At 28.8% G+C, this 13,272-nt stretch overlaps 1 protein-coding gene across 2 annotated transcripts; it reads right to left on the reverse strand.

The window, feature by feature from the left end:
• Positions 1-1,636: 1,636 nt before the first annotated feature.
• Positions 1,637-6,519, reverse strand: LOC100248152 (homeobox protein knotted-1-like LET6). Of its 2 annotated transcripts, none has more exons than XM_002273769.5 (5): positions 6,157-6,519; positions 5,427-5,689; positions 4,819-5,062; positions 2,336-2,580; positions 1,637-2,210 (listed from the first exon to the last, which is right to left on the reverse strand). In XM_002273769.5, the coding sequence occupies exons 1-5, from the start codon at positions 6,167-6,169 to the stop codon at positions 2,007-2,009; spliced, it is 969 nt and encodes a 322-aa protein (XP_002273805.4). In that variant the 5' UTR covers positions 6,170-6,519; the 3' UTR covers positions 1,637-2,006. The 2 variants fall into 2 exon arrangements, with proteins under 2 accessions (XP_002273805.4, XP_019078791.1); XM_019223246.2 differs by having other exon boundaries at positions 6,162-6,508.
• Between the last annotated feature and the right edge of the window lie 6,753 nt (positions 6,520-13,272).

Raw genomic sequence — 13,272 nt, forward strand, 5'->3', positions numbered from 1 at the left:
TACTTTTAGAAATAAAATTATATTTATGAATTCAAATATAAAAAACAATATTTTTATTATTTTTTCGTGAAAGTGTAACATACTTATATATGACATTTAAAATATCTGGATATATCATTGATATATCCTAATATATCCAAATCTGTGAATCCTGATATAAAATTTTAGAAGATATATTCATTAATTGATATTTTCAAATATTTTTTTAATTTTTCATTTTTTCAATTATTAAACAAATTAATTATAATTATTTTATTTTTACATTTGATTTAATTTATTACCGAAAATATAAAAACTTAATTTATTAAATATACAAAATATAAATAGTAAAAAAATTATACTTACATTATTATTTATTTGATATTATTGAATATATTTAAATTAAAATGAATCATAATTTTAATATTAAATATATTTTAAAATTAAACATCTTATCATAATCTTATTGCAAAATAATATATAATACAACTTAATATTTATATTTTTTTATGAACGTAGGGACATTATTATCAAATATGACAAATTATATATATATATATATATATATATATATATATATATATATATATATATATATATATATATATATCAATTTTAAAAAAATAATAACTTTACAATGTCTATTTTTACTTCTTATAAATTTTTTTAAAGTTTTTCTTAATATTTTCATAATTTTCATGTCATCGATATTTTATATCAAAACATCTATTGATATATTAGATATATTCATAAAATTAAAATACCAATATTTTCATCCTTATATATAATACAAAAGTTTCCAAAATATCGTCCATATCTTCAATGATTGCTTAAAACACTCTACATAAAAACAATTCAAAATATTTATTATAATTTGTTGTTAAAATCAACTTATTTTAAAAAAGATTATTTGATTAAAAATAATGAAACCATCCTCATTTTGTAAATTTAATCCTCCACTTTTTTAACCCTAAAAAATACTCATTTTAGACAAAAATATCATCACATTTTTCTTATAAAAATATTTTTTTTTTTTAAATACACATGTAAATGATCAATATATTAAGGGACATTTGCATTAAAAATAAGTTACTTTTCAAAGCGAAAAACAAGAGATATTAGCTTTACAAATATATCTTTCCATCCCTTCCAACAATATCCACTTAGGATCTAAGCTTTTGTACACTTCATCTAATAATATTAGTATTTAATTGCTTAAGACTATATGCATGCTAAAATGTTAGTAGATCGATTCAACTGGCTGAATTTTTGCTATCTTTTCATCTTGTTTGGGTTATTCTTATGTTAGGTTACTAGGCTACCCATATTCCACAAACCACCAATGAATCTTAGAGTCCATGACATTAAACTAGGAAAGGTTTTTACCCTAAAAATTGTTTTTAAAAACCTGAAAATTCACTTATAATATTAAAAAATCACTTGCAATATTTTTAAAAAAAATATTTGATAAGTGATTTTTTCCAAAGACACCTCGATAAGAAGACAAACAAACTTCCAAAGATTTAGACTATAAAACAGTATATTTTATATATATATATAAGAATCAAGGAAAGAAGGAAGGAGCATGATAGGCTTCCCCCTGTTATAAGGCTAGATATGAATTAAGTTCAGCCCTCCAATAAAAGAAAAAAGAAAGTTAACCAATGGCAGAAAATCAGTAGATTCATACTTTTGAAGGGTTCTTGTCAACCAGATCAATATTGCTGCTGAGAGAATAGTAATCGGTCTCCCTATATATATATAACAAACAAAGCTCAAAATGAATACAGATAAACCACAAAGCAGTGGTGAGGGTAGAGCCACATTCCACGTGGAAACTAATATATATATATAATATATATATAAAGCAGCAGCTTAACTTAAATTCTTTTCCCTTCTGCTTCATATGCAGTACCAATACCATTACATATAGTACATACCTCTAGACGCATTACCAATGATGTTGCTCATAACAACACTTTGTTCAATATAGAGAGCTCAGGGTTTTCAGGTTTGGAAAATGTAGATCATAGAAGCGTAGGCGTGCAGTCCATGGGGAACGGATTGCCCATAACGCTGTCCATGTAGTAGTGGGGATGGGTTGCGTCCATCACCACAAACTGCATATCCTCTGAAGGTTTCCAGTGGCGTTTCCTCTGATTGATGAACCAGTTGTTTATCTGTTTCTGATCTAGACCAGTCGATTCTGCAAGTGCCAGTTTTTGGGACTCCTGCATGTTGATGATTACAAACATGTGAACTACAATTTCAACAAGTTTTCTGCAAAGCTTGTAGTCAAGTATGTGATCTTAGCATGCGAGGAACAAAGCTGTTAAATGGAAGTGATGCGATTTACCGATGGGTAAGGCCACTTGTAGTGTCTGCTCCACCAGTCAAGCAACTGCTGCCTGGCTTCCTTGGGTAGTTTCCCTTTCTTTTTCTTCTTCAGGAACTCCTGCTTCAGGCTACCCAGATATCCACTGTACTTGCGCAGAAGCTGGCCCTTCAGCTCCCTGTCTTCGGCTTGAGGGTCGATGCAAGTGTCATTCCCATCAACCTCCTCCTCAGATGATCCAACCCGACCCGCATAACTACCACAAACTGATGACAAGAAACCAGAAGAGCAAATTCAAGTCAGTGTATTCACCTGCAAACATGGGCCTCTAAGAATCTACAATTTTGGAAAGATGAATGATTTTTTCTTTCATAAGAGAACACATATGTGCATACACAGAGTGTTTCAGTTTAGGTCCCTTAATTTTTCAGGTTATAATATTGGATGGAGAGAGCACGCCCCTAATACCACTGTGTTCATCAGAGAATTTTGGGAAGATCAATCATTTTCCTCATTATAAAAATCAATTAAATCACTGAGACATTTGAAATAATACTGAAGATTCAATTGTCTTGCTTCTCAGTCGCTGAGACACTGCCTGGAACTCAGACAACATCACAGTTTAGGTCATGTACTAGTCAAACCCGGATAAAATATTACTTTTTCTCCTTTAAATTTCCCAAGTAATCAAGAAGCAAGCCCATGAGGAGCGCCATTCATGTTTGAATGCAGACCTGCAGAAACAACTGGGAAACTGCTTCAACTGCTTACCGTACAGAAAGACATGCATGTTCAAGAAAGCAGCATCTTGATACACAAATAACAGATATGGTCGGCACCCTCACATATTCAATGCCTTAATGAACCTACTTGCCATGCAACTAAACCTCTTGATCGTTCTTTAGTACCCAATGTCAACAAGATCTACCAGGCATTCCCTCTGTATGCTGTCCGAGAGACCAATTACCTAGCTTATATATAAAAGATGATATACCATGGCAGATAAGTGACATTGTGGTGTTCTTGCCCTCAAACTATGGGTTGATAGTCACGAGTTAAATATCAAAAAGGTATAAGATATTTGATCCGACCGACAGTATTTCTCTAGACATCTCAGAATGACTTGGGTCATGTCCTGTGGAAGTTTGATCAGTCCACTGAAATATATTTAAGTTTTCAGACGATTTTGTTTCAGTTTTTCAGATTATGCCAAGAACTTTTAATGCATTAAAACCAACTTATTGACCAAACAAAGCTAACAGTAAATCATTACGAACTTCACACATAGCAAACGAAATAAATTTTATAAACCTAGTCATGGGGCAGTGCCCTAGGGCATAAATACCATAAGACTAGACAAAAGGACAAGTTCTATACTGATGCATCTTCTTCAGCGGTCATGCAATTAATGAAAAACTGAAACCAGATAAAAAGATGATTAAAGCCTTCCATGCATTCCGTGGCATATATATATATATATAATATAAATATTTTCAGGTTATTCATCCTATACCAACAAAAACAAAACAGGAACAAGGTCAAAAGTTGAACAATAAACAAATTCTTTATCAAAATAAATCATTGAAAAACTGAAAAATATCTTTGAATCTATCGACTAGCCCTTGTCCTATTGCATATGTATGCATCATATGCAGGTGTACTATCTCAATAAACAAAACATATAAAGTACCTAGGTTTCAGTCTAGCATCATTGTTAGAACTTAGAACAAGGATAGGATTCAACTCCCTTTCTTTTTCTCTCTGAACTTACAATAAAAAGCAGAAAGAAGAAGAAAAAAAATTCAAGTTCGAGGGCTTACAAACAGGAAATTAAAACCCTATTTCTTCTATGTTCATCAGTATATACATTAAACTGATAAGGCAAACTTAAGAGTATAAGAAAGATACAGTGCTCATCTGTTCTCTCAAAAAATACTATGCTGAAATTTCACTTTAAAAGCCTAGGATTTTGATAAGCTTGACAAACTTGGGTTGTCCTCGTGTTTATGCAAACCCTAGCTAGTTACATCACTGGAAACCCCCATCCATGTATGGTTTATACATAGCTTCATAAAAACAACACAGGAGTCTATATCCGTTTTATTTCTAACTTCCCTAAGAAATTAGGATATGAAGGTGAATCAGCCCTGAAAATTCAAAGTTTAAACAAAACAACATCCTATCAGGAAAGGCAATTATAAGAATAGGCTAGCAAGTCTCAGTTCAAAGCACAGGAAGAGAGAGAAGAATCAAGACAACAAATACCTATTAGACCTAGCCATCTACAAATCTACCCATCTAGCTTTCCATACCCATCTAGCAAATCTCAGAGTCTTTCTGAACACAAACTTTTCATTTTCATGGAAAACCACACACATGCTGACATGCATGATTTTGTAAGAACAGTTAATTATTATACTAATGGAATCCATTAAGGAACAGTTTTTTTAAGGTATGTTAAGGAGTGGGAAGAGAGGAGAAAAGAGGTTGAAGAGAGGGATCACCAGAATCTGAAGGGGCAACAGTTAGGGCTTTGAACTGGCACTCGATCCTTGATAGGAAAAGCATGGCTTCTTTGAAGGGTTTTGTGAGCTCCTGCTCGTACTTGGTGAGCATCTCACAATATGCCTCCATGAACTGATCCAGTGCAGGGTCTTCTCCTACGCAGCTTGTTGCAGACCTACCCATGGCTTCCTCAGAAGCACAAGCCTCTTCTAACCTGGCTACCACTTCCGGCGGTGCCCCCACCTGATTTGTTTGTTTTCACTCTCTTGTCAGAAAGATAAGAACACATATATGTAAAAAATAACTGGTGAAAAAAATATATATATAAAAACACGGAAGATCAATTATAACTTCCAATCAAGCAAATAAAAAAAAATTCAAAAACAGAAACAAAAGGAACAGTAAAGTGTAACCAGGCGTGTGATTGATCTTCCGCATACCCCCACCCCAAAACTAGAAATTTTTTTTAAAAAAAAAAAGGCAATTGATCTCTTACAGTTACTGGGTGTTTGATTTTCAGAGAGGCGATGAAGGGTTCCTCTTAGATTTTGGTTTTCTTTTTCTCTTTCTTTTTTTTTTTTTAAACTGAAATTCTAATTTTCTTCACCTTTTGGCAATTAACATAGGCAGCCAAGAGGCGAGGGTAGTGGGGATGAGCCATGATCTTAGCTTTCATAGAACAGCTGGTGCAGTCATGATTATTGGTGGTGTTGCTGTTGCTGCCTTCCATGAAATAACAACCTGAGTTGTTGTGGTTGCAGCTGCCTTGGGGCATTAGGGCAGAGACCTTTTGGCTGCTCTGCTGATTAGGATTGTTGCTGCTGTTGTTGTTGTTCCAGAAGGGTAGAGGAAGAAACACCTTACTGGTTTCTGCATTAGAAGAAGACATAAGAGGCATCATCATCACCATAGAAGAAAGTCCATTACTATTGTTCCCAAAACCCATCATACATGAAGTAGTACTAGGACCACCACCACCACCACCACCACCAACTTCCATCTCTCTTCTCTTTCTCTTCTCTCTCCCAAAACCCACCCTTGTTTCTCTACAGATTGTTGTCCCCAAAGAGCACTCCCGGTTTTTAAGCTACCACTATCAGTCTTTTTACAGAAAATCCTAAGTAGAGGGCAGTCAGTTATGGGGTTTGTTTCCTTCTTGGCTGGTCTGTAAAGGCTGATCCAGACTTCCCTCGGAAATGGGTGCTCTTTTTTCTTATCTTCATTTTTTTAAATTTCTCTGTACATTAACAGTATCTCATCCGTATCCCACTGTATGTATGTGGCTGTGTCCTATAGAGGGAAATAAAAAAGGAGTGTGAAAGAGAAAGAGATTGTACTGAACTGTGTCATCCACCTCTGCAACTAAGCTTTTCCTTCCCGATGAAAGCTCTCTCCCCTCGGTTCTTGCACTGCCACTGATCAACCTCTACTATTACTGGCTGTCCCTGAAGAGATAGAGAGAGAGAGAGAAAGCGCTTAATTGCTTGCTTAAAGGGTGTGAAGATTTTGGAGAGGATCAAATCAATTGGACATATGCACCCAATGGGAAAGCAAGCTCTCTCCTTGTTGTGGCTCCCTCTCTCTCTCTCTCTCTCGTCTCATCTCCTCCGTCCATTCTAATCTTTCACTCGATATATTCTCTCTCCATTCCTCTCTCTTCTCTCTCCCAGTGGTAGAAGACAAATGGGGACGACGTCGTTTTTGAAAGGGAATCAACCGAACAAAACCCAAACTACACCCTGTGAGAGAGAAGATCAGTTCACTCTTTCTCTTTCTTTCATTCATTCAATACTGTCTAATCTGTAATTATATTTACTGTGGAAAAAGCGTACACAAAAAATGAAAAGAAAAGGCTGATAAAGCTTGTGGGACAGTCCGAATGTCTTTCCCTCTAACCTCTCTCTCTCTCTCTCTCTCTCTCTCCTTTGAACTCCCTATTCAATGCCGGTTCCTTCCACCTTTCTTCTCCCTCCCGCATTCCATCATAATAGTTTTCTTATCAATCATGGACATTATGAGCTTTTGGATCTTCTCACATAATTTTCTTACATTTTTTAATTATATTTGTATGTTATATTTATATACGTGTTAGGATCAAGAGTTTGTCATGGGAAACCCTAGCAAGAATCCACCTTCACTCATTGCTGATTTGTCCTCAAGTGACTTTAAAAAGACAACAAATTTTGTTAAATTCTAATACAAGATTATATTTCACGTATAAATACTTTTAATTTTATAAAAAAATTATTATTATTATAAATATAAAATTTTTAATATTTTAATAATCACATCAATCATTCATATATTGTTCACATTATCGATATTAATCCAAAAAATCAAACTCAAATCTTTTAATCAATCAAAATTTTGATATGATTATAACTTTATTCATTATCATATAGCACGTGATCTGAAAAAAAAAAAAAATCCTTCAAATTCAAATATTTGTTATCATACTTGACATGATGGATGATATATCCCACAAACACGAATTAAATATGAGTATCACACCTCTTATACTTAAAATTTATAATTGAAAATATTCTCAAAATTAAAATTAAAAAAAATGTTAATCATACATTAAAAATTTAAGATAAAATTTGAAGGGTCAAGAGTTAGGTGGTCTAAAATATTTAAAAATTAAAAAAAAAATCATTGAAAATTTAGGTTTTGATTTCAATGCCCAATATTGGATCATTAGAAGCTTATTATTACCTTTTTGTCTGATTAATTTAATAGTTGTTAGGCACATTGACTTGAAAGTTTAAATTATGAATACAAACTTTGAAGATTAATACTCATTGATAGTTCCAAATTAATATTCCATCATTGGGGTTTGAAATTATCGAATTTCTGAAATTAATTGTAGAAACAAAATTTTCTTAAATTATTTGGTTAAGTTTTGTAAATTGGGAGGTAACTTTTTGAATTCGTACGTTTATTTTTTTAATACAATATTTTAAAAACATGGATTTCACTGCACTCCTTACGTGCTGTATTCTTTGCATCAATCACTTTAAAAAGAGTACTTTATTCTCTATTTCAAAACTTTTCTTTTTTTTTTTTAGAAAATCATTCTAATAACTGTCAAGAGAAAATATCAGGTTCTCCCCTATTAATTAAGCTTCTTTAAATTATTTATTTAATAAACAAAATATTATATAATATATTTTTGTTTAATATGCATTTTAATACAAATTAATGTATTTAAGGGCATGTTTGGTAATTGTCTTATTTAATATCCCATGTTTTGTAAAATAAAATTTTATTTGAAAATCTAAAATGTTTTTAATATTTTTAAAAAATAATTTTTATGTTTGATATTTTATTTATAATCATTTTATATATTTGTATAATCATTTTTTTAAACAATTATAAAAAAAGTGAAAATATCTAAAATATATTTTTTGAAAACGACATATTTTATATTTTTTTTAAAAATAAAAAATTGGTTTTGATTGTCACGAGTTTTCCTCTTTTTTTTATATTTATTTTAAAGAACAAAAAACCGTTTTAAAAAATAGTTATGATATAGTTTATAAAATCCTCTTCTACTCGACACTAAATACTTCTAAAAAACTTATGTATAATATCTTAAATATTAAAAGTTATAATTTGAGTTTCAGAATTTGATTTATTTATTTTTTGAAAAAAAATAGAACACTCAAGTTGTTTTATTATCATGTTTTTGTTTAATTGATTAATCTTAAAATTATTTTTATTTTTAATAAAAATATTTTATTCAAAACATTAAATCTGTCACAAAACAAAAATAATTATTTTTCATTCTTTTCGTCCATTTCTATAATAAGATATTCAAAAGCTAGCCAATCCAAATGATCCTAAATCTTGCTTTGAAATAATAAGTTTTTGAATAATTATTTTTCTACTATTTTATCTTTTTCATAAATTTAATCATTTAGGTATAGACTTTTAATTAGTAGGAAAATCTCCCTTAGGAATTAGGAGATGCTTTATTTATTTATTTATTGATTCATTGCATGCATTTTATTTATAAATAAAAGAATTCTGAATTAAAAAAATAAAAAGAAAAAGAAAAATAAAAAAGAAAGGTTTGGCAGTGATGGAGATTACAATTCACTGGCTCACATGTCTAGTTGATGGGTAGGCAAAACGGACGAAGAAAATCTATTTCATGTCAAAATCACAAATCATTGTGGTGGGTTTTCCCAGAAACTCATACTTTTTTTTTTCTCATAAATAAATAAAAAAGCGTGATCCAGACAATTTTCACCAAGTGGATTATTATTATTATTATTAAATCCTTTTAGTTTTTATGATTCTATTTTTTGCTTCATTTTTGGCAGGTAAAATCTAATTACATAGCCATCCTATCCTTCCCAAACTTGACTCTTTTTACTCATCCCATGCATTGTAATTTTTTTTCTTTAATACATGATTTAATTTTTATGTTAATTAAATAAATTATAATTTTCAAATTCTAATCATTTTATTTTGATAATTTATTGTATCGATTTAATCAATTTATATATGATAAAAACTGAACGAATCGGCTATCAAACCAAACCAAGCCTTTTAAGTTAGGTTTGATTCTATTTTTGTGAATAGATTATAACCTTGATTGTTGTTTTTTAGTCTTCAATCCATGTGTAAATTTGTATTTGTTTTGAACCTAAATCTCATTATTGAGTTTATATTAATTTGATATTAAAAATATATCGACTTATTTAACCATAATATAAAAACAATTAATTACTTTAATAGAATCGAATATAAAAAATTTATTAAATATCAAACAATTATTTATAAGTTTTTGAATGTCAGTTATGCTTGATTTTTATCAATTATAAGACAAGAAAATTAAAAACCGAACCAATAAAGTTGGTTCTTAAAATTGTCAAACTAAACCGATATTTTTCTTTTATTAAAAACTAAATCAATATGATCAGTTTTTTATTATTTTAGATCTATTTATCAATTTTCTCGATTTTACTTACACCGACACATGGACTCAAACAAATATATTAGAATTATCCACAATACCGTAAACATTACTACTCTTTTCACATGTTGTGTTAGCTCAATTTATTTTATTTCTTTAATTAAACGTAAACCTTATACTTTTGTAGAAATTAGACATAAAATAATTTACATACAGATTTTTTTTTTTTTTGGTCACCTTTAAAATGAGATGACAAGCGCCTCACTAACCCACCTAAGAGGCAGGGGGCAGGAATTTATTTATTTATTTATTAATATTTTTTTTTTTTTTATAGTCTTTTAATAAAACATTTGTAAAATGTGGAGATTTGTTTAGAAGATTTCGATGGAAAGTATTTTTTAAGGAGATAATGGGATATGGTTATATTATATTGAAAATTTAATGTTGTTCATCCAAGATTTTATTTCAAATTTTAATAGTTAGAGTATTGTTTTTTTTTAAATAATTTTTTATTTTACTACCTATAAATAAAAAAAATACTTATCAAATAAAAATAAATAAAATTATGTTCCATCATATCGCATCATATATGCATCTAAATCTTATTATTTTTGTACTTTCGATTCCATTTATATATACTTTAATTATATTCTTTACATTCCAACTTATTCCATGTACCTTAATTCAATTATTAGTACCTTTCGTGAATAAAGTAAACTTTTTCATAGACTTTTAATAGTGGAGACTTAAATTTTAATAAGTAACTTTTAGATACCTTAAAAGGGAATTTTGAAACATGTTTTTGAAAATTTGAAAATAGTTATCTTATGTTTTTAAAAACAAAATCATGTTTATGAACTAAAAACAATTTATTTGTGTTTTCATTTTTTTTTTTATGAAAATAAACTACAAAATAAAGTATTTCCATAAACGATTAAAAGAAGAATGGTAATAATCTTCGAATCATTATAATTTTTATTTATAAAAAATAACTTCAAATATTTTTTAAAAATAATTTTATTTATATTATTTTATTTTCAATCATTGTAATTAATTTTTTTTTTAAATAACCTCTTAAAAAAAAGTAATTAAAATATATTCTAAAAAAAATGGTAATTTCAAAACAAGTGAAGACTTTGTTTGTTTGAAAACTGTTTTTTAGATGAATTTTTAGTTTTTCATAACAAAAAAAATAAAAAACACTTTTAACAACAAAAAATTGTTTTATTTAAGAATAGAAAATAAAATATTTTCACATCTTTTAGTTGTTTTATATTATTATCACTTATTTTCTAAGGCAGTTTTAAAAAATATTTATATAAACATATAAAATAATTAAAAATAAACTATTAAGTATACAATTATTTTAAAAATATTAAAATTATGTTAAAAATATTTTAGGTTTTCAAATAGACTTTGCTTTATAAATAATAAATATCATAAAATTATTTTAAAAAACCATTCTTTAAAATTATTTTCGAAAACCATTACCAATACCAACCTTTGTGTTAAAAAAATAATTTTTTATTTTAAAAAAGATGCTATTATAAAACTGTTAATTTAATGAAGGAAATAGTGTAATCCAGTAGGAGGAATATTTGATGAAAAAGAGCGAAGAGTGATGGAAATGTTGAAAGAGTGATGTTATGGATTTCCAACTCAAAATAACTTGACGGCGTACGTCCTTTCCCTTCTATCAATCTTCATGCTTTGACCATCCGTATACATTTATTTTATTCTCCTTTTTTTTTTTTTCTTCCCCTCATATTTCATCATAATTATTTTGTAATTAAAAAAAAAAAAAAAAATTGGTGTTGGAATTTCGAGTTACATGCAGTTGGTGGATTTTGACAGGAAAAGAATTTTGTATTTTGGAGTTTGAATCACATACCACCTCTCATTCCACAACTCCAATCAAATTTTGACATGGGTGACAAAATTTCAGATATAATAATTATTTTTTTCTAAAAAAAAAGTAATGTGTTATAATATTCTATTTAAAATTGATTTGAAAATGATTTTTAGTCCGTAAAAAAGTTTCTTTGTAAAAATTAAGGATTTTATAAGCTTTTGAAATTCACATTTATATAAAAGATTTATTTGAAGTAATTCTCTGGGTGATTATTTCAAAAATCATTTTTTTGTTATATAATATATTATCGAAATATACATCGACTATTTTTAAAAAAGCTTTTAATGGAAGTGATATTTTTAAAATCGTGTTAACTAGAATCATTTCAAACAAAGTCTTAAAACTTATTTGATAGTAATTTTAAGAAATGGTTTTAGTTTTTCTAACGCTTATAAAAAATTTCAAATTTTAAAAAAGTTGAAAGCACTTTTTAGAATTGTTATCAAACAAACTCTTAATAATTGGAAATTATTTTTGTTATACAATTTTAAAGGTGAGAGTTAATTTCTAGTTCACATGAGTTGTGATAATGATTTTATTCTTTGATAAGGACTTTATTCTATCAATTATAAATGGTGATTTATTAAATTTGTGTGTAGTCATTTAAGATCCTTACTAAATTCAAAATGATAGAAATAGACAATATCATCGTATGTGTTATAATATTATATTTAGAGTCAGTTTGAAAATGATTTAAGAATGCGTTTGAAAGTGATTATAGAAAACGTTTTTATTATTTTTAACATTTGATAAAAAATTTCAAATATTAAAAATATTAAAAACGTTTTCTAGAATCACTATTAAACATATTCTAAAAAGAGTTGCAAGTGTTTTTTAAAGATTTAAAAATATTTCTTTAAAGAAATTAAGCATCTAATAGGTTTTTGCAAAAAATGATTTTAAATAGAGGATTAATTTAAAATTTATCATTGATGCATAAGCTTTCTTTAAAAGTGGTTTTTAACTAAAGAGTTACTTTAATTATAATCATTTTCAAACGAGCTCTTAATAAAGTTACTCCTGTAATTCATCATCAGTCAAGGAGTAAAAACCGAAAAAGAAAGATTCATAGCAAACCTAAGTAGATTTTTTTTGTTACTTTAAAAAATAAAACTAGAAAAATGATAGACTGAGGAACAAAAAGTAAGAAATGGACAATTTTCAGTTGACAAAGAAAACAAAAGAAAATTGAAGAATTAGGTTTCATTTTTCTAAAACATACTCATGAGCACTGGAGGGGCAAAAAGAAAAGGGATGTTGATAGATGTCACTGGTGAGAAGGTGGGGAAGCCATTGCCAATTCCATACAAGCTTTTCTGGTTTGTCCTCTTTAAGTCTTATCCATGACCATGAATTTACCCACACACCCCATTACAGGGAACAAACAGCATCTACTGCTATTCAAATTTTGAACTCCCCCCTCAGCTCAACTCAACTCAACTCAACTCACTCCCTGAAACCAAAGTCCTTCTACCACCAGTTTCTCTCTCTCTCTCTTTTTTTTTTTAAAGGGAAAATAAATTATGCAGAGCTGGTTATGGGGTTAGAGTCAATTTATAGCAAGAAATATGAATTGTCTCTATGTGAGGGTGAAAATGACATCCCACCCATTGGTCT

This window comes from Vitis vinifera, chromosome 12, assembly GCF_030704535.1.
Source record: "Vitis vinifera cultivar Pinot Noir 40024 chromosome 12, ASM3070453v1".
Taxonomy (NCBI): Eukaryota; Viridiplantae; Streptophyta; class Magnoliopsida; order Vitales; family Vitaceae; genus Vitis; species Vitis vinifera.

What these genes read in the sequence shown, in the direction of transcription:
- LOC100248152 (XM_002273769.5), bottom strand. An exon ending in TGTTGCCCCTTCAGATTCTG is followed by an intron (nt 2,581 to 4,818) that starts GTGATCCCTCTC and finishes TCTTGTCATCAG; the next exon opens with TTTGTGGTAGTTATGCGGGT. An exon ending in ACAAGTGGCCTTACCCATCG is followed by an intron (nt 2,211 to 2,335) that starts GTAAATCGCATC and finishes ATCAACATGCAG; the next exon opens with GAGTCCCAAAAACTGGCACT.